Genomic DNA, 22,731 nt, shown 5'->3' with positions numbered 1-22,731 from the left:
CAGTGACTACCCCCTACTGAACAAAACATAAAATGACTGTAAGAACAAGAATTGGGGACTGGAGGACCTGTAAATTAATTTATTTTAAATCAGACATCAATATTATTGGCATAAATTCACAATAAGCAATACATATTTTGATTTTCAAACCTGTATTCATCCTCCTAGATTCAGAAATCCTGTCATCAACAAGCTTATATCTTTGTGTTGTAAATGGCAAAATTAGAGTCCATCTGTTCAAATTTGTTTTTAATCGATGGGATGACTATCAGGTGCCAGTGCATGGCCTGTTTTATTTAAAGAAAAGGGATCTATAAAAGTCTGATCAAACAGTAAGGTATTTGCAAAGGTTGCTAAAGGAAAGGTCAAATTTTACTGTACCTAAAGGACTAAAAAAGAAACAGTGAAAAAAATGATTGTTTCTGAAATGTGCACATTTGTTTTGCTTTCTAAATAAGGACATACTGTAACAATAGACTCAATGCTTTTACACAAAGTTAAATATAACTTTGGAAAACTTTGGCCCTAAAAGAAAAGCTATTTTTAGTATAAAAACATGTTTAGATTTAAAAAAAAAAAAAACCTTTATGCAAGATGTAAGATGCAGAAATCAGGTTCCGTGGTCTAAAAACTTTCTGGACTTGGAAGTTATTTTTTTTTTCCCTCTTCTTTGTAATCTAGTTTGGATGAATTGTCATGTTCATGTGTATTGGCCCATTGTTTGATCTCTCAAATGTAAAATAAATAAATAAATAAAGCAGCAAAAACATATGTATGCTAAACAAATGAGGTTACAGTATGCATATCATGCTATTTTACATCACTTATGCTGGTTTGCTCGATTAGTCAGTTTGTGTTGAAATCACACAAAGGTAAATGTGGAAAAAAAACAGCCCTTGCTCAATCATAGACCAGTGGTTTTTCATGCTTGTAGAAATACATTTTTTAAATATCTTTTTGGCATTTTTATGCCTTTATTTAAACAGGACAGTGTAGTTAGACAGGAAGCAAAGTGGGGAGAGAGAAGTGGGCAGGATCGGGAAAGGTCCATGAGCCAGGATTCGAACTCAGGACGTCCGCAGCGCGATGGCAATACATGTCAGCGCACTAACCATGAGGACAATGCTATTGTCCTAAGCTACTTAAAAAAGGAGGAAAATGCAACATATGCCAAAAATATTGGTAAAAATAAAACATTTTCAGTTTCACTGATAAACATTACTGAACCAATTCTTATCATGTTCTCAGAACTAGTCTCTCGACACAGAAACACGAAACCACCGCCCATCCACTAACACCTCAGTTTCATGAGAAAGCGAAGCTAAGTTTCTCATATCAGTGAGAAGATCATTTAAACACCATGTTCTGTATCACTGGTTTATTCTCATTGGGCTACCACCAATGGTAAATTCTTAAACATAACCTCATTTCCCTGAGATAAGGAACAAGCGTTGCATCAAGGACAGGGAAACTCCTGTTTACTGTGATACTAAAGCCTGATTCGTTCGCATTCGTGTTGCTGTGAGAACAAATGGAGCTTCATCCTGCCGAAAGGGACGGAGCCGACTACTTTATAAGTATGAGCACCATTTGTCGTAATCTTTTGGCTGATAGTGACAGTCATTGACCCACATGCAGTCTCTCTCATTGCTTTAACACCATTTATGGGGAACCTGTCTGACAGTGCCGTGTTATAAGCAAGTGCAGAACAAAGTTACTCCTAAATGAGGGCTCCTAAAAACCATGAGCCAATTATGAGACCCAACCAACCAATCCGGAGTCTACATGACAAAATCTTCTCCACTTATACAGGGTATTAAGTAAAATAAGGGGACAAAATCCATGCCTGATGGGCAGGGATACCTAAGTTATAAAATCCTGAGAAGGTAGATAGCAAAGACCAGCCAGCTGCCGCACAGATCTCACCAACTGAAACTCTTCTGGACCAAGCCCAGGAGGAGGCCATTCCTCTGGTGGCTTTAAGTAAAGCTCTGGTTACTAACGTAACCTCGGTTCCCTGTAATAATGGAACAAGTGTTGCATCAAGGATAGTGAAACTTCCCTTTACTCTGATACTGAAACCCGATTCGTTCACATTCGTGTTGCCAAAGGGGACAGAGACAACCGCTTTATAAGTTGGCACTGAGCACCATTTGTTGCACTCTGGTTGCGTTAAGGATGCTTATGGGGAACGTGTCTGTCAGTACCATGTTATAAGCAAGTGCAGAACAAAGTTATTTCTAAATGAGGGCTTCTAAAAACCATGCATCAATTATGAGACCCAACTCACTGGTTTGGAGTCTACATGACAAGACCTTCTCCACTTATACAGGGTATTAGGTAAATTAGGGGACAAAATCCGTGCCTGGTGGGCAGGCATGTCCAAGTTATCCAATCTGTCAAAGGTAGACGGTGAAGCCAACTGGTTGGCACACAGATCTCACCAATTATAACTCCACTGGACAAAGCCCAGGAGGAGGCCATTCCTCTGGTGGCTTTAAATAACGCTCTGGTAACTATAACCTTGGCTCCCTGAAACAAGGGAACAAGCATTGCATCAAAACTCCTGTTCAATCTGATGCTAAAGCCTGATTTGTTCACAAGGATGTAGCTGCAAGAACAAATGAAGCTTCATCCTGCCAAAAGGGACAGAGCCAATTGCTTTATAGGTCCCATTTGTCAGAATCTTTCGACTGATAGCGGCAGTCCTTGACTCACGTGCAGCCTCTCTTGTTGCATTAAGGACACCTTTGGGGTACGGCATCCAACAGTGCTATAAGTACCCTAAGCAAGTGCAGAACACAGTTGCTCTGGGAGCCCAGTCCTGGAACACTTGAAAAGAGGCCTCCTAAAAAGAATGAGCCAATTATGAGACCCAAGCCACCAGTCTGGAGTCTACACAACAAGACCTTCTCCACTTGTACAAGATATTAGGTCAATTATGCGGACAAAGTCTTTACCTCTGCTGGACCAAGCCCAGGAGGAGGCCATATGTTTGGAGTGGCCTCTGAAACATACAGAAAGCTGCTCTGAGTGCCAAAAGTGGCTAGATCACGAACTTACACTTGAAGAACTGGGCAGAGCATCCTCTGGTTTAGGAAGAGGTAAAAACGTAATAACTTGTGCACTGAATGGAGTGGAGAGCACTTTAGGCACATAACGCTACAGTTGTTAGGCCCAAACTCAAGGCATGAAGCACTGAATGACAGTGCTTGTGATAGCCCACTCGCTTGACTGATGCTAAAGCAAAAAGGAGGGCAGCTGGAGTGGCTCAAAGGGAGGGTTTCGTGGGGCCCTAAGGACTATGGATAAGTCTGAAGTTGGCACAGTATGAGGATGAGGCGAACTCCCCTCAGGAACTTAACAACAAGGTCAACAACAATAAGCACTGGGCCATTTGAGAAATATACTGGGCAGTGAGAGTTGTCTTTTGAGGAAAAGAGGTCTACCTCTGCCCTCCCGAAGACAGACCACCCTACACGTGAACTGCCCTCAGTGAGAGTAGGCTGCAATGTGCCCATAGGATGCAGCGTCTTGCCATCCTGTAAAGGAAGCGTGATCTGAAACCTACTTTATAAAGGCTACCACTGTCATGTTGTCCAAACGGACCAGGATGTAGTGTCCTCTTAAGGCTGGCAGGGTTTTTTTCTAGGATTAAAAAAACTGCCATCATCTCAAAGCAGTTGATGTGCAGGTGTTGCTCCAGTTTAATTGCTCCAGTTCCTGCCTTCATTTAGTGCTCCCCAACCTGAGCTGGAGGCATACGTTGTGACTACCTTCTTTCTGGAGATCAGTCCCAATGGGACACCTGTTTGAAACAGGTGAGGGGTAAGTCCAAGAGACTTTCCCAAGGGGAAGTCTGAATGACAGGACTGTACATTGATAAGCCACGCCCTTGAACATGAATCTCAAGAATGATCTGTGATGAGGAGTTATCTGGATGTGAAAGCGTCTTTCAAATCCACTGATAAAAACCTTTCCCCAGGTCATATTTGCACAAGAATCTGTTTCAAAGTCAGTGTAACCCCCCTGGGTCCTACTCACAGCGTCAGACGCTAGTGCGCCTCGAGATCAAGGAATGAGGTTTACCTCCGTTACACTCACCCCCCTAAACCTCACTCCCATCCGGGACATAGCACCAATGTAACCCATGGGTCCTACTCGCACATGCTCTGAGTGGTATTTAAACCTGCAGTCTATAGTCTCCTGGCATGGGAGACTATAGACTGCAGCCACTAGCATCAGTCACTAATGCACCTCTTGAGATCAGGGGAGTGAGGTTTACCTGCACAGCACTAACCTGCTGGCCTCTCTGTACATCAGCATCCCAAACAGGCGTTTCATGAGCGCACGCTTCAGATGCCTGAGATCGAGGATAGGCCTGAGCCCGCCATCTTTTTTGGGAACAAAGAAGTAGTGGCTATGACAGCCTGACTTGCTGTTCACTAGAGGAACTGTCTCCACGGCTCCCTTTGCAAGCAGACTTTGCACTTCGGCCAGGAGAATGTGAGAATCATTGTCCTGTACCAAAGTTTGAATAATACCTCTGAAGGGAGGGGGTCTGTGATCGAACTGGAGTGAGAAACCTTATTCTATGGTCTGCAGAACCCAACTTGACACACTCTGGATGGCTTTCCAAGCGTGGAGCCAGGTGGCAAGTGGTCTAAGTCTTCTGAGTGGCAGGTCGCCGCTCATGTGCTGAGTGGAAAGGACAGGCCCAGCATGAACATCACTTCCAATGACTGGGGCTAAACGGGCAACTGGAAAGCAAGCACGTGACTTCTTTTTGGGCTGTCCAGCCTCGGCAGGACCTAGCTCTCTCCTTTTCCTCTCTGCATAGAGATAGAGTGGGGCCGAATAACACCATGGGGGTGACAGAGGAGTAGAGGAAGGTGACTTTGGCTGCGTCCTTGACCTTCTTCTTTCTTTTGGGGGGAAAAGGGTAATAGAGTGCATAGGGCCCATAGCTTTGTGGGGCCCCAGTGTCAATTTGGGGGCCCAGTTTTCACGTTGTTTTCTATTGTTGTTTTATGGCAGCAGATTTGAGTGTCACTGCTGTGGTCATATGTATGTCTGCAGTATATTGTCTACAGCCAACCTGATTTGTACCCCTTTTTCTATCAAAAAGATGCTGTGGATAAAAAAAAGCTGAAGAAACCCCTTGTGTGAGTGTGTCCTTCCACATCCGTAACACACATCTACCAGCTTGTAAAAAGTAAGTAAAAAAAAAAAAAAAAAAACAACAAAAAATGTTATTCAAAATGTACATATATGTGTGTATCTATATATATAGTCATGTGAAAAGTTAGGACACCCTGTTGAATTCCATGGTTTTCCTTATCAGGACATCATTAATAAAAACTGGTCCTTGGCTGGTCTTAAAATTTTGAAAATAAAACCTCAGATAAAAAACAAAACACATGACAAATTGCACCGTGTCATTATTTACTGAACAAAAATAAAGCCAAAATGGAAAAGCCATGCGTGACAAAGTTAGGACACCCTTACTGTTAACATCGGAATTAAGAGGGTAAATAACAGTCAAGCATTGCTAATCAAATATCTTTGATTAACTGATCATCAGCAAGTCTGAGCGCCTCTATAAAAGCATAAGCTTTGGCAGTTTGCTGGTCTGGAGCCTTCAGGTGTGTGTTAACACAATGCCAAGGAGGTAAGACATCAGCAATCATCTTAGAGAAGCAATTGTTGCTGCCATCAATCTGAGAAGAGTAATACGGCAATTTCCAAACAATTTGAAGTTTATTCACAAGTGGAAGACATTTAAAACAGACACCTCTCCTTCCAGGAGTGGACGTCCCAGAAAATTCACTCCAAGATCAGACCATGTAAAGCTCAGAGAAATGGCAGACAACCCAAGAACTACATTTCAGACTCTACAGGCCTCCGCTAATATTTTAAATGATAAAGTTCATGACAATACCATCAGCCAGAAAACACGCGGTATGAACTTACCACAACAAGAGTCAAACATGTTTTAGATACGATAAGTCACCCAAACTACACAAAAATGCTCTTTTCTATATCTGCTCTGCTTCAAGTCCAAAAGACACTGCTAGCAGCAATGGAACAAACATGCGCTTGGATGTTTGTTCCATTGCTTTTATAATTGCTTTTAATATTTTAAAAAGAAAATGAGAATTCGAATATGTAAGTACTTTCTTTTTCTAAACGTTTTCTAGAAGTTTGCCCATCAGTCACCAGAATGAACTGACTCCAGTCTCACTGAGCGTGCCTCACTGTCTCTCATCATGACGTCACGCAGATACCCTGCTCTCATGACCTCACGTCAGAGAATCACTCCTTCTCAAGGTTATAGCCCACCTTTGCCGAGTATAATACAGTACTTTTTCTAAGTGACTTTTTATTTTTTTAAGTGACTCAAACCACAAGAAGCCAGTAAAAGTGGATTAATGCAAAAACAAAAAGGGGTCGTTCAGACAGCCATTCGCATAACACAAGACAAACTGCAGCAAAATTAAAAAAGCAAGAACGTAAAAACGAGTGTACCAACTCTCTCTGGAACATGTAAATGCAAAAGAGGTATGGCGAATGAAAACGAAAACTTAAAACCCTACTATTATTTAAAAGAACACATTTAAACGTAATGAAGCACACAATTGACACAACTGAAAAAAAAAAAAAAAACGGCTAAACCCAGACTAGGTCATAGCTGGTCAGCAGGCTGGTTCTAGAGGGGTTTTAGCCACTATCCCAGCCTGGCCAGGCTGGGAGACCAGCTACTTTCAGTTTAAACCAGCTAAGACCAAGGGTACTTTTACAAATTACAATAATAAAACAATATCAGACAAACTGCAACAAAACTGCAACTTGCTCTCTAAACAAGACAAGTGGATTGAGTTTAGTTTCACCAGCATACTTTTTTTTGAGTTGATTGAGATGTTTGGACACTTAAAATGTATGAAGAAATCAAACCTGATGACTTATCGTATTAATGCAGTTCTTTTCTAGGTAATTACTGAAGAAAACACAGCCAAAAAAGACAAGCTGATGGTGTTCAGATCCACAGCTGATTGAGGGGAAATGGACTATATACTGATTGTTGTAATTTAGATTTGTTTTTTGCGATTATGGAGTCACCAATGACTCACCGATGGCCTCGGATGTTTTTAGACACAAACAAAAGTGACTGTTCCCGTCTTGAGGATCTTAAATAGCAAGTAAATGATCTCATTATGAAATTGTCTAAGGGTTGTGGACATAACATACAGTATGTGGCTGAATTAGAAATCTAAGTTTTAATTATGAAGCATGTTTGTTTTCATTTATATGCTCAAGAAAGACAAGAGAATTTCATTATGAAAGCAGCATTTATTTACAAGATACCTTTGTACAAATATACTCTATAGAAGAGTGTTAAGTGTGTTTGGCATAACTTTTGGCCCTCTAGCGGTTAAAATTAAATCTGCAAGCATTTTGCACTAGAACATTATTTTGTATTTTCCCGCTGCTAGTCGACGTGGGTAACTGCGGTTTTAACAGGGTTATAAATGCGATGTCTTATCAGAGTAGAAGGGCAAATAAATATATACAGTATATGTTTTGCTATTGCTGTTTTGAGCAGTTCCTAGTGAGTTTTTCTCGTTCGTTGTAACTTTCATCTTAAGTCGAGCTACTTTTCTTTATGTATGGACATGACGTGACACGCACAGACGAATGACGTATATAAACAAATAACCGCAAAATCCGTCCCGACTGATAAAATGTAAATAATTACTACTACAGGTTTCTCAAACTGAATTTGGGTTTTAGCACTCTCTTTCTTTTGAACCCTTGATAATACAATGGTAATTCATTTTAATTTGACATCGAAATACAACTGCATGTCACTTTCGTCAAAATAGCTACATATCTACAACAATCTGACGACTGTATTCTTTAATAATTTAATTGTTTACACATAAATCTTTGACTTTTGTCTTCTGTTCTAAGCTTACTGTAAATGCAAAACTTAGACACATAAGGTTAAGATCTACTTGCAATGCTGTAATTGACAATATTCATTATTTTTTAATTGTCACAAATGTTATCGTGACCTCAGTTCTTGTTGAAATAACTGCAGGTCGTGTCTACATTCATTGAGGCAGCATTGTTTCCAGTGAGCTTTATAAAGAAACTTTTAAGAGTGTGGACTGTGAAAATGATAACGCACGTTTAGTCATATGATGCATATTGTTCCATAGATATTAATGGGTTTTTTTAGCAGCCTTCAAACCTGTCGACACCATAGACACTACAAAATATATACTGTAAAATTCTATGAGAATAGCGAAATCCACACTACAACTATAATTCTTAATATCTAATATAGATATCATTTTAGTTGGCTTTATAGTTATCATTCTTGGTGTAAATGGGTCTTTAAAAATACATGCAATGCTATAATTGATTTTATATATATATATATATATATATATATATATATTTTTTTTTTTTTTTTTTTTTTTTTAAAGGGGTCATCGGATGCCCATTTTCCACAAGTTGATATGATTCTTTAGGGTCTTAATGAAAAGTCTCTAATATACTTTGATGAAAAATTCTCAATAGTTTTGTAAAACAACACCCTTTTTTCCTTGCCAAAATCAGCTCTGCAAAAATCATCTCATTCTAAGGGGTTGTTCCTTTTAATGCAAATGAGCTCTGCTTGCCCCGCCCCTCTCTTCTCTCTGTGGGAAGACAGTCTTGTTAACATTAGCCGCATTTAGCTGCGTTTAGCCGCTAAACTTCCTAACTACCACGTTGTAAGGAAAGGCGATCGCAAAGATTCATAAAAAAACACTTATACTCACTTCTGCTGTAAGTGAAGCTGGATCATGAATGATTCGCGCGAACATAGATGGATATATGTAGATCAGGAGGCGCATTCCCTTCACAAACAAACATAATCTACTGCATGTTCAGCGGCTCAGATGTCGGGAGTAAATGACGACCACTATGTTCATTATTACATCCAGCAACACAACACCTCAATCAGAGATATTCTTGTCTAACTTACGTCCCTGCTCTGGCTTCAAAACATGGAAAGTTACTGGACTGTAACAGCTGGTCTGAGGTAAGAGCTCATGTCAATCAACTGTTGTGGGCGCGGCCTCTGTCGGTGTGACGGCACAATGACAGGCATCTGAGAATGGCTTGATTTGAACAAGGGGATATTATTTTTACAGATTAATTAAAAACCACTGCATGGATTTTTATCATTATAGGGTAGATTTGTACATACACTGCCAACACACATTAATGTTCAAACAACATGAAAAAGTGAATTTAGCATCCGATGACCCCTTTAAGTAACTGTTGTAGAATTGCGAAACGTGTGTGCATCAGAACTGTGTGATCAGCAAATCCTGCTCCAGAAATGCCACACAGGACATCGCCGTCTCCTCCATAGATTTGGACCAGCCAGCTAAGTTTCCCTCCACATAGGGCAGAACTCCAGAAGTCACCTGGTTGTAGTACGACACCTAGAACAGTGATCAGAAATGATCAGATTAAGCACAAGCGTGATGTTTTTATTCAGCTTCAGTTGTTATAGTTACTACCTTGCATGTTGAATAGCCTATTTCATGAACGAGGAATCCTGCACATTTAACTTCGCTCCGAATACAGTTCTCATCCGGTGGAACTGTTGCCACGGTGACTGACCGGAGCGCTACGACATACGGGTCTCTGTGATGATAAAAATACAGTTTGAGTCAGGAGCAGTTCACCCAAAAATAAAAACTTGCAGAGAAAGTACTTATGAAATCATACCCATCTTTGCAGGGTTGCCTTTTAGACAACAAAACCACAAAGTCCCGACTTTTGCTTCCGTTGACTGTGGTGCATTTAATGTGATAAATAGTTTCCTCTTCATCTGCTTTCTCAACCTCTTCACAGCTCCTGGAAGACATACGGAAGGATGCAGATGGTGAGAAACAATTTCATGTCATTGCACAACTTATAACACAGGGATGTAATAAACTGTTGTTAGCCTACAAATAGTTTTTGTCCCACTGTGGCCGTAACTGCAGGTCAGTGAGCAGCAAGAAAGCATGAAAAGCCGTCGTTTTGACCTTCATTTCAACTTTTAAGCACAGCATATCTGCCTCCTCATGCACATAGACTCCTAACTGCAAAACACAAGTAAATTCAGCATGTTAGCCAAATGTTAGACATATGTAGATGCATCATATGGAATACACAAAGTGATGACCTTATCGTTGATGTTACTGGCCTCCCAGCCTCGCTTTCCAGCTAAGACTGTGAGAGCCGCCACGTTGTTATATCCCAAATACACCTGTAGAGGGCAGAGATGTTACATGTACAGAAGATTTGTCCTGCTCAGTAACAATAGGTATGTTTGGAATAAGCAGTATGTAGTATGCAGTATGTTGAGGGAGTTTTTTTTTATTATTTATAATACCTCAATATAATTAAAAAAAAAGCAAAATTATTAAATGTATTATTTTTTTGTATTATTTTTTTAAAGCAAAATTATTTTATTCTGTTTCACTCTAAATGTAGCCACTGCCTATTTTTGTTAATGATTATGCAATTATTATTATTATTAATTTTTTTTTTGTGCTACCTGATTACTTCTGTCCCAAGGCACAGAAATTGGTCCCTCGTCTTTTGAGTACAAAATGTGTTTTCTGAAAAGATAAATTTGGTATGTTTCTTAAACAATGAGGGATCTAAAGATTAAGTTTTCACTTTAATTTTTTTGTGAATGTTTTGTACAAAAAGTACCTGGCCATGCGAATTCTCTTCCTGACAATAGCACCAATAAATCGTCTTTCTCCATCCTGAAAAAATAAAATGATACAGTGCCTTTAAGTGAGGCTCAGAGCTGTTATATATATATATACAGTGGGTACGGAAAGTATTCAGACCCCCTTAAATTTTTCACTCTTTGTTATATTGCAGCCATTTGCTAAAATCATTTAAGGTCATTTTTTTTCCTCATTAATGTACACACAGCACCCCATATTGACAGAAAAACACAGAATTGTTGACATTTTTGCAGATTTATTAAAAAAGAAAAACTGAAATATCACATGGTCCTAAGTATTCAGACCCTTTGCTGTGACACTCATGTATTTAACTCAGGTGCTGTCCATTTCTTCGGATCATCCTTGAGATGGTTCTACACCTTCATTTGAGTTCAGCTGTGTTTGATTATACTGATTGGACTTGATTAGGAAAGCCACACAGCTGTCTATATAAGACCTTACAGCTCACAGTGCGTGTCAGAGCAAATGAGAATCATGAGGTCAAAGGAACTGCCTGAAGAGCTCAGAGACAGAATTGTGGCAAGGCACAGATCTGGCCAAGGCTACAAAAAAATTTCTGCTGCACTTAAGGTTCCTAAGAGCACAGTGACCTCCATAATCCTTAAATGGAAGACGTCTGGGACAACCAGAACCCTTCCTAGAGCTGGCTGTCCGGCCACACTGAGCAATCGGGGGAGAAGAGCCTTGGTGAGAGAGGTAAAGAAGAACCCAAAGATCACTGTGGCTGAGCTCCAGAGATGCAGTCGGGAGATGGGAGAAAGTTGTAGAAAGTCAACCATCACTGCAGCCCTCCACCAGTCGGAGCTTTATGGCAGAGTGGCCCGACGGAAGCCTCTCCTCAGTGCAAGACGCATGAAAGCCCGCATGGAGTTTTCTAAAAAAACACCTGAAGGACTCCAATATGGTGAGAAATAAGATTCTCTGGTCTGATGAGACCAAGATAGAACTTTTTGGCCTTAATTCTAAGCGGTATGTGTGGAGAAAACCAGGCACTGCTCATCACCTGTCCAATACAGTCCCAACAGTGAAGCATGGTGGTGGCAGCATCATGCTGTGGGGGTGTTTTTCAGCTGCAGGGACAGGACGACTGGTTGCAATCGAGGGAAAGATGAATGCGGCCAAGTACAGGGATATCCTGGACGAAAACCTTCTCCAGAGTGCTCAGGACCTCAGACTGGGCCGAAGGTTTACCTTCCAACAAGACAATGACCCTAAGCACACAGCTAAAATAACAAAGGAGTGACTTCACAACAACTCTGTGACTGTTCTTGAATGGCCCAGCCAGAGCCCTGACTTAAACCCAATTGAGCATCTCTGGAGAGACCTAAAAATGGCTGTCCACCAACGTTTACCATCCAACCTGAGAGAACTGGAGAGGATCTGCAAGGAGGAATGGCAGAGGATCCCCAAATCCAGTTGTGAAAAACTTGTTGCATCTTTCCCAAAAAGACTCATGGCTGTATTAGATCAAAAGGGTGCTTCTACTAAATACTGAGCAAAGGGTCTGAATACTTAGGACCATGTGATATTTAAATTTTTCTTTTTTAATAAATCTGCAAAAATGTCAACAACTCTGTGTTTTTCTGTCAATATGGGGTGCTGTGTGTACATTAATGAGGAAAAAAATGAACTTAAATGATTTTAGCAAATGGCTGCAATAAAGCAAAGAGTGAAAAATTTAAGGGGGTCTGAATACTTTCCGTACCCACTGTATATATATATATATATATATATATAAAACTGTTCTTGTGTTGTTGAACGTGTAAATAACTCACAAGAGTTGTGTAGGTGACGTCAGGAAACCTCTGTTTCTCACCATCACGTCCTGGGATGTAATAAATCATGGAGGCACTATTGATGTGTCTTGGTGTTCCCTCATTCCACTCCTCACAGTTATACGCCTCCACCCGAACACCCACCTCCACACTGAGGCATGGAATGAAAGAACAATGTATTTAAAATATACATCATTCGATATGACATCATAATATCCCATTTACAAATCCATGTTGTCTTTAACAGTACTGACAATTGAATTCTTCAAAAGAAGGTTGTTTTGTTTATGATTGCACATCTATAGCAGTCAGGTTTATGCAGCTACTGTACCTGGTCTGAAAGGCATTATTGACCATCGCTTTGAACACCAGTCTGTCACCGACACTGGACGGACCTCGGAAACGAAACATGTCCACAGCTCCGAGAGAAGGATAGTAGCCACACAAACGACTGGGAGAACAGAAACATGCATAGATGATGAAATGCAGATTTAAATCTACAGATTATAGAGATATGCTTTGTGTAAATTTATTAAAATAATTTCAAGTATAGACAAACTTTCACGGTTAGACAAACTTCGATGATGACTTAAGGAAGGCTGACCAGAAAGAATGAAAAAGTTTTGAAGCTTTAAGTTTGAAGGTTGTAAGGCCATGATAGATAGATCGATAGATAGAACTCTAGATAGAACGACATAAAGCTAGACAGAACAAATGACAGAATGCTAGATAAAATGGTAATATGAACAGAATGATAGAACGATAGATTGAATGATAGGAAGAACAACAGAAGGGTAGAAAGAACAAACCCATGAACGAATGATAGATGGATAGATAGATAGATAGATAGATAGATAGATAGATAGATAGATAGACAGATAGATAGATAGAGAGATAGATAGATAGACAGATGGAACTCTAGATAGTTACGACATAAAGCTAGACATAATGAATGACAGAAGGGTAGAACGAATGATAGACAGATAGAACAACAGATAGATAGAACGCTAGACAGAATGCTAGATAAAATGGTAGAACAAACAACAGAATGATAGAACAATAGAAAGAACAACAGAATGGTAGAAAGAACGAACGAACGAATGATAGCTAGATAGACAGAACAACAGAACACTAGTTAAAACGGTAGAATGAGAAACAGAAAGAACGCATGAGCAATAGATAGAACGACAGACAGATGGATAGAATGACAGATGGAACGAACAAGTGAAAGCTAGATAGAATGACAGAACGAACAACAGATAGATAGAATAAACAAACGAATGATAGATAGATAGATAGAATGAGCAACAGAATGATAGAACGAACGAATGAACGATAGATAGACAGATAGATAGATAGATAGATAGAATGGTAGAACAAACAACAGAACGATAGAATAACAGATAGAACGATAGACAAAAAGATAGAACGATAGACAAAAAGATAGAACGATAGACAAAAAGATAGAAGGATAGAACAAACAACAGAATGAAGAAACGAACGAATGATACATAGATAGATAGATAGATAGATAGAATGGTAGAACAAACAACAAAATGATAGAACAACAGATAGAACGATAGACAAAAAGATAGAACGATAGAACAAACAACAGAACGAACGAACGAACAAACAATAGATAGATAGATAGATAGATAGATAGATGGATAGATGGATAGATAGATAGATAGAATGGTAGAACAAACAACAGCACGATAGAACGATAGAACGATAGATAGATAGATAGATAGATAGATAGACAGATAGATAGATAGATAGATAGATAGATAGATAGAACACTAGATAGAATGACAGAACAAAGGACAGAACACTATAACGAATGATAAATAGAAAAAATTGTCGTTATATATATATATTAATTTGTATATTTCTGGATGTGGTACCTGGCTGCTACTGTAGCTACGTTCTCCATCCAGGCCATGATCTGTCCTCCAAATGTGTTTCCATGGTGATTGGCATGTGGTGGCAGCACCAGCTCGATGCTCTCGACCCGCATGAGCTCAGTGGACACCACAGGCGTGATGGGCTTCCTGCTACACAGTCCTGAAATGTCAACACATCCTGTTCAGCATAAACTTAGCAGCACTGTTTTAGATTGACGCTGTCATGAAGGTCGGCACATTGGAACTTCTGATCCCACTGCCAAGTTGTGGTTGTTGTGGCTCTTGTTGAGTCTCACGTCTGTCCTCTGGCTGACTCTATCATTGGATTGTTTCCACTGGGGACACTGAGTGTGTTTGGCCAGTGATTTTAGTAGCAAATGTCACACCATTTGTTCTTTGAGGATTTACTGCCAATGAACAACCAATGAAGTTTGTTTCCATGACTTGGTGAAGTTCTTAGAAGTTCAATCTCCTGGAGTAAACTGAGGTGTGACATAATAGCTTGCAGATCATTTGATACACCACCCATCACAGAATCTCATCAGCAGACACAAGTATATTATGATAGAGTTGAAGTAAAACGCTAACCCCTATCTTGAAGGTTGTAATAGTCCTTCATGAGGTTCTTGAAGGCCTCTTCATTGTAGAGACGGAGTCGTCGTCTCTCTGAAGCTAGTGAATATTCCAGCATTTCCTCAACAGAGCCCTGAATGTCTAAGGGTTTCAGAGACACCTGCAGGAATAGACATCAATGAATGTTTAGGAATAATTCTATTTTTATATACAAAGTCAAAGCAAGAGAGAAATTATATCATATGTCACTACTTTCTGACAGTCACTGTGGATGTCACATTATAATTTTGCTGTTTGAGATGTCCTACAAAGATGCTATTTTATAAGTATCTAGTTACAAAATTTTCTTAATATTGCTAAATAAAATTAATAAATCAAATGTGATGTGTTAAGATTTTTACTTGGCATTTTAAAGCAATATTCTGGATGGATTTAATGATTATCTTCAGCTACTGTTGCACATAACAGTGATATTCATAACATTTTTAAAAAAAAATTATAAATCTTCCCCATGAGTAAGTTTTAATTCTCAGACTGTGGAAAAAATGCCAAATATTACAACTGTAATCAATATTTGTTCTTAATCCATCATTAGGTCTTTAAGTTAGTTAAGCTGACCAATATAAAAAAAAAATATCAAAATCAAAGTGTTGCATTTTGCAGCATTTACATTTATCTATTAATCAAATTTTTATGTAAAATAAGTCTCTTTTATGCTCACCAGGGCTGCATTTATTTGATAAAAAAATACAGTAAAATTGTAAAATATTATTACAATTTAAAATAACTGTTTTCTACTTGAACATATTTGAAAATGTAAATCATTCCGGTGATGCAACGCATCGTTACTCCAGTCTTCTTGCAGCTCAAGAAACACTTATTACTATCAATGTTGAAAACAGTTGTGCTGCTTAATATTTTTGTGGAAACCATGTTTGTTTGTTTTTTCTAGGTTCTTTGATGAATATAAACTTCAAAAGGTTGCCATTTCTTGGAAATAACCAAAACTTTTCATCAGTAGCATAAAATTGTGATTTGAGGGGACTTGAAGTATTAATTCACTTCCAGAATAAAAATTTCCTGATAATTTACTCACTCACATGTCATCTAAGATATTCCGTCTTTCTTTTTTTCAGTTGAAAGGAAATTAAGGGTTTTGAGGAAAACATTCCATATAGCGGACTTTATGGGGGATCAACGGGTTGAAGATCCAAAATGCAGTTCAATGCAGCTTTAGACCAAAGAGCTTTACACAATCCCAGTTGAGGAATAACAGTCTTATCTAGCAAAATGATAGTCATTTTCTAAATAAAATTAAAATGTATATATTTTTTAACCACAAATGCTTGTCTTGCACTAGCTCTGCGCGCTAGCTATTACGCTGGAAAGGTCATGTGGTTAATTCTTCATCTGTGTATTCCGGTTCAAAAAGGTAGGGTAGAGCAAAAAACTCCATCTCATTTTCTCCTCCAGCTTCAAAATCGTTCGACATCGTTGTTTTAACTTTTTTAGTCAGAGGGCATTTGTAAACACTGGGTCGGTACTTCCACCTACGTCACGCGTACATGATTACACAATGCGTCTGGTCGAGCTAGTGCAAGACAAGCATTTGTGGTTCAAAAGTATATACATTTTTATTTTATTTTTTATTTTTTAAAAATGGCACACCGTTTTGCTAGATAAGACCCTTATTCGTTGCCTGGGATTGTGTAGAGCCCTCTGAAGCTGTGCTGAAACTGCAATTTGGACCTTCAACATATTAAAGTCCACTATATGGAGAAAAATCCTGCAGTTTTATTTCTCTAAAACCTACATTTCTTTTCAACAGAAGAAAGAAAGACAAGAACATCTTGGATGACATGGGGGTAAGTAAATTATCAGGAAATTTTTTATTCTAAAAGTGAACTAATCCCTTAATAGGGTAATTTACCCTAAATTCTAGGGTGCATTTGTGATTGTGTTTCCTCACCTTGTGTGTTCCTGTTGGTTTGGCAACAAACGTGGAGAAGGCCACACAAACCCTCTTGGTGACCCCGGTGAGCACCTCCTGTACAGTTACATAGATGCCTACCTGATAAAAACAGTGGCCTGATCAGACACAGGAATGCATTATAGTTCTTCCGTTAATATTTAATACTGCAAATGTGTTTTGTCTTATATTACCTCCATACTTGTGTTGAAAGCCCTGTTTACTCTGGCTTTGATATTGATAACCTGCCCAACCCTGAAATACAAAGAGTTGTGATATGATAACAGATCAATTTATCACATAACATGAGATACTCAAGAAGGACTTAATTCAATGTTCACTAAACATGACCTTGGAATTGTGACTAAAATCTGATTGGTTGCCAAGAGTGTTTCAGGATTAACAATGATGTCCTACTTGGATAAGTCATGTACTCTCAGGTCATACAAGATGTAGATGTTCTTGTTACAGATTTGAAGAAATTTAGCATTATATCACTTGCTCAGCAATGGATCCTCTGTAGTGAATGGGTGCCGTCAGAATGAGAGTCCAAACATCTGATAAAAACATCACAATAATCCAGAAGTAATCCACACCACTCCAGTCCATCAATTAACATCTTGTGAAGTGAAAAACTGCATGTTTCTAAGAAACAAATCCATCATGAAGGTGTTGTTTATGTATTATTATGATATTTTTATCAGCTGTTTGGACTCTTACTCTGACGGCACCCATTCACTGCAGAGGATCCATTGGTGAACGAGTGATGTAAACAAACTCATCTACATCTTGGACTGCCTGAGGGTGAGTAAATCTTCTTTTAAGTGATGAGGAAGGACACATTCTAGTACCTTACGGTCTCTTCAAACTGGATATCATCCATGGAAGCCGTTACACACGCCATTCCTGCATGTCTTTCAGCTTAAAAGAAGAAATGAGGAAAAAAGAAGAGAGATTTATAACATGAACCACTATATAAACCCTCAAAGACGGGGACACACGTATTGTTCAAATCTGCTTGTCACCGTTATTTATATTTCATGCATCTAACTGGAGCAGAAACAGGAAAGAGATGGAGCGTCTGCTATCTGAGAGGACATGTGTAAATCATTGATGTGTGCCTTCCTCAAACCCCTTTTCTATAGTGATGGATTCACACAGGATTTGTGGGTAAAAGGTGGATGGATGCTAGTTACCTTTCTCCTTTATAGTCCAAAGGTAGGTTGCTTATCTCAACCTACTCTAATGGGTTGATAACACAACTAGGTTGTTTTGGAATAAGGACATTTTTACTGCTTCGGCAGGTCAGTCAAGGTTTTGCTGTTCATGTTTTTGCAACTTTTATCCAAATGGATTTACAGTATAGGATGTTCATGCAATTTATCATTTATTGCTCAATTGTTATATATTTGTGACCCTGGACCGCAAAACCAGTCTTAAATAGCACGGGTATATTTGTAGCAATAGCTAAAATACACTGTTATTTTTGGCTATTGCAAAATTTTATACAAAAATATATATAAAATTATTGATGAATCATTAGGATATTAAGTAAATATCATGTTTCATGAAGATATTTCCTTCCGTAAATATAACCAAACTTAATTTTTGATTAATAATATGCATTACTAAGAAATTCATATGGACAATTTTTTTTTTTTTTTTTTTTTTTTTTTAATCTCAGCTATTTATTGTCCTATCCTAATAAACCAATAGAAACTTTTCCAAACAATGGAAAGTTTTTTTTTTTTTTTTTTTTTATTCAGCATTAAATCTCAATTTAAAAAAAAATTACCCTTATGACTGGTTTTGTGGTCCAGGGTCACATTTTTATCTTTAGTATGTACAGGATGACAATGCATCATATTATTAAGAGAAATAAATAAACATTTGCTTATTTAGTTGTTACTGCACAAAAAATAAAAATCTAAATCAGTTATTTTGTGTAAATGTAAGTGTTTTGACAATTTATCTATAAATTCAATTCTTTTGATATTTAATAACTTGGATCATTTTAAAATTATTTTTAAATATATACTTTTTTAAAATGTAAAAAGAAATTGTAATTGAAGAATGACATTTTATTTATTTATTGTAATATTCATATTTAACAATTAAAAAAAGAATAATGAAAATAAATAAATAGCTGAATTATTTAATGAAATATTGTAATATTGAATAATAACAATAAATATTTTTGACAAATTATCTATAACTTCAATTCTTTTAATATTTAATAACTTAAAAATTATTTTAATTTTAATTTTATTTTTTTTAAATATGTAAAAAAATATAATAATTGAATAATGAGATTATATTTATTTATTGTAATCTTTATATTTAACAATTTCAAAAAATACAATAATGATAGTAAATATTTAAATTATTTAACAAATTATTGTTATATTTAATAACAATAAATATTTTGACAATTTATCTATAAATGCAATTATTTTAATATTTTATAACTTTGACAAATGTAAAATTATTTTTAAACAAAATATTTAAATATGTAAAAAAAAACATAATTAAAGAATGAGATTTTATTTATTGTAATCTTCACGTTTAACTATTTAAAAAAATAGAACAATAATAAATATTTGAATTATTTAGCAAACTGTAATATTTAATAATAATACATATTTTAATGATTTAAAATGATTATACAATAATAATAATCAGGGAAAAACTAAAACAACAGAACCCCTGAATTACAGAATTTAATTTACACTGTATAGTGTAATTCTATTAATTCTAAGCAGGTGGATATTTTTAATTAAACTGATGTCATAATAGCAAAAAACTACACATTTAGTCATAAGGATTTTACCAACTGCCCTACAGGTTGTGATGAATCATAAAGATGCTTGAAATATTAAATATTAACTTATTTTATAGCTGAAATTATTACATTAGAGAATTAAAACACCATCTACAACATGCCACCACTGGCTTTCTGTCCTAGTTCTGAAAGGGGCATCTTAGCCTAATCATTCGATTTTTTTTTTTTTTTCATTAAAATAAAAAAAATAAATAACTTAGTATGCAAATCTAAATATCCCATATAGACATATCCAACCTTATTATTCAATGCCAAAACAGATGTTTTAACTGAAAACTGTTGTTCTGTTTAAATTTAGAACAAATCTCACAAATGATAAAGTCACAGATTATACATTACATATAACAATTCCATAATTCAATTCAAATAATTTAATCCCACATCTGCATCTACAGCACACAGCCCCACACTTGCCTGCCAGACAGGCGATAGTGTCCATCCACTTCAGCAGCTGTCCCGCACCCAGTTCTCCCTGGTGGTTTGCATGGCAAGGCAGGATGGACTGGCACATCTGCACCTCTACCGGGCCGGACCCTTTCTTCCGTCCCTTCTCGCAGGATCCGTCCGTGTCTACAATTCCTCTTGACCAGTTTTGATCCATGAAGCCTCGCTCAGAGATGTGGAGAGTTGAAATAACGGGAGGTCAGCTCGTTCCTGGGCTCTTATCAAGGCTGATGCCAGGTGACATCAGCTCTGGCCAACTTGGACGTTCTCTGTGACCACGTGTTGCTCGCCAAACGGCCAAGCTGAATACCTGAGCTTCTACGAGCTGCAGAACATTATGTATCTACACACACACAGACACCTGTGCTGTAACGTTAGTTGCTGTTACGACACATGGGCTGTGATGTAATCGCCATGTGTGTGTGTTTATTAACTTGTTTTATGTGAGAGAGCAATACAACTAATCAGTGTCGACTGACGTAATATAAGATGGCAGAATTGGAAAAAATTATGAAAAGGCTGGTTCACACCAAGAACGATAACTATAAAGATTTAATCATTCTAATTCTATAAGAATAGGCAAGACTACAGGAAAGGTATCCATCTTATTCTTCAACGCTGAAGTAAGCCTACGAGCGAGACTTCCGGTTCATCTGAGAAGAATAACAACGTGCAGTAAACGGTAAAACTGTTTGCACTACAAACCAGTTTGTTTATAATTAAGATAATACATTAAAATAATATGGTATGACACCAATCTGTTGTTTTGTACAGCTAAAAATAGCTGGACGTGGATGAGACCGAAAGTCAAACCCATGAAATTTACAAATGGCCTCATCCACTCTTATGGGAAGAACAGTGTTGCCAAGTCTGTGGTTTTGCCGCGGAATCGGGCTACTGTAACACTGTTGCCACGGGTTGTTTTTCATGTCTACGGGATGAAGCAACCTCAAAAACGTAATATTTATCCCCTGGAATGAGAATTTTACAAGGTGGACCCCGCCAAAAAACATGTATTTTACCTTACGAGATGCGATTTTTAACGGGACCCCTCTCGAAACGTGACTGAGCTAGTTTTGAGTAGGAATTGGGTGGGTTTTGTTGTTAAAACTTTATAGTTATAGTTATTACTATAGATCTTTGAGAGTGAACGTGCCTGATCTAAAATTATAAAACGCATTCCAGTCCTTGATTCTGATTGGTTGAGCCACATTCAAAGCTGTTCTAAATTACCCTACAAACACACACCTTTGTTTGTTTCTGTGTTGCTCGGCAAACACTTTCTTGCAACCACAACTGTTTCTAAAGAACTACATTGTTTGGCGGAAGAATGTTTTTATTAATATCATTACATTTAATTTGCTCTGTTTTATTTTGTGAAACCTTACTACGTATATGGAATAACCGTTTTATAAAAGCAATAAGCCCCGTGAGGCCATGGTTTACAGTGAATTTATAACAGCTAAGGGGGTTTTTAAGGTACAGTCACACAGGATATCGGCGTCAATGCTTGAAGGAGGGCGTGGCTGATGCTTGGTGCTGACGTGACCGTCATAGTGACAACAGCCAATCTCATTACTTTTTTGGTGCTGGATGAATGCGATTGGCTGGCATCTTAACTAGTATATTTGCAAAAGGCAATCTGATTGGCTGCGCTGCCGCTTTAAAAGTTGAAAAGTTTTCAACTTCAAACCATTATGAAATAATAAATAACACACAACTAAATTTACAGATAAAATCAAATCAACAAAACAGCAACAATCATACCAACTTGATTTATCTCTAAGACTAAATAGTAATAATAAAATCTTAGGAAAAACCGAGATAGTTGTCTTTTCACCCACAAAACAGATGTTCAAGTGTAGTTAAGATTGTTAAAGGGATAGTTCACCCAAAAGTGAAAATTCTGTCATTAATTACTCACCTTCTTGTCATTCCAAACCTGTAATACCTTTGTTCATCTTTTGAACACAAATTAAGATATTTTTGATGAAATCCGAGAGATTTCTGACCCTGCATAGAAAACAACACAACTGACACGTTTAAGGCCCAAAAAAAACGTAGTAAGAACATAGTAATGTTATGAAGCTACGAGAATACTTTTTGTGTGCAAAAAAAACAAAAAAACGATTTTATTCAACAATTTCTTCTCTTCTGTGTCAGTCTTCAACGAGTGTTCACAAGAGTAAAACAATGCATGATGACGCAGGAGCCGGCGTTTTTAAGGTAATGGACTAATAATCTGGCTAATCTTGCTAATTCATTTGCACATTAATATTACAATATTATAAAAAGTTAACCCATATATTATAAAAAAAAAAAAAAGCTACAAATTGTACATATTTTGTCAGTGAACACTAGCTTAGCACATAAAAGTCACACATAAAAACAAGTGAAATGATTTGACAGTCTG

The 22,731-nt window shown here is 37.5% G+C and overlaps 1 protein-coding gene across 1 annotated transcript; it reads right to left on the bottom strand.

Moving 5' to 3' along the window:
- Positions 1-7,353: 7,353 nt before the first annotated feature.
- Positions 7,354-20,706, bottom strand: LOC127171498 (acetyl-coenzyme A thioesterase). Its single transcript, XM_051120184.1, has 15 exons — positions 20,289-20,706; positions 17,884-17,953; positions 17,227-17,287; positions 17,033-17,134; positions 15,079-15,223; positions 14,491-14,650; positions 12,918-13,037; positions 12,587-12,737; positions 10,768-10,823; positions 10,607-10,670; positions 10,232-10,315; positions 10,015-10,148; positions 9,790-9,918; positions 9,579-9,705; positions 7,354-9,500 (listed from the first exon to the last, which is right to left on the bottom strand). The coding sequence occupies exons 1-15, from the start codon at positions 20,473-20,475 to the stop codon at positions 9,360-9,362; spliced, it is 1,731 nt and encodes a 576-aa protein (XP_050976141.1). The 5' UTR covers positions 20,476-20,706; the 3' UTR covers positions 7,354-9,359.
- Between the last annotated feature and the right edge of the window lie 2,025 nt (positions 20,707-22,731).

Source organism: Labeo rohita, chromosome 10 (assembly GCF_022985175.1).
Source record: "Labeo rohita strain BAU-BD-2019 chromosome 10, IGBB_LRoh.1.0, whole genome shotgun sequence".
NCBI classification, from domain to species: Eukaryota; Metazoa; Chordata; class Actinopteri; order Cypriniformes; family Cyprinidae; genus Labeo; species Labeo rohita.
This window is presented reverse-complemented; position numbering and strand designations above follow the sequence as displayed.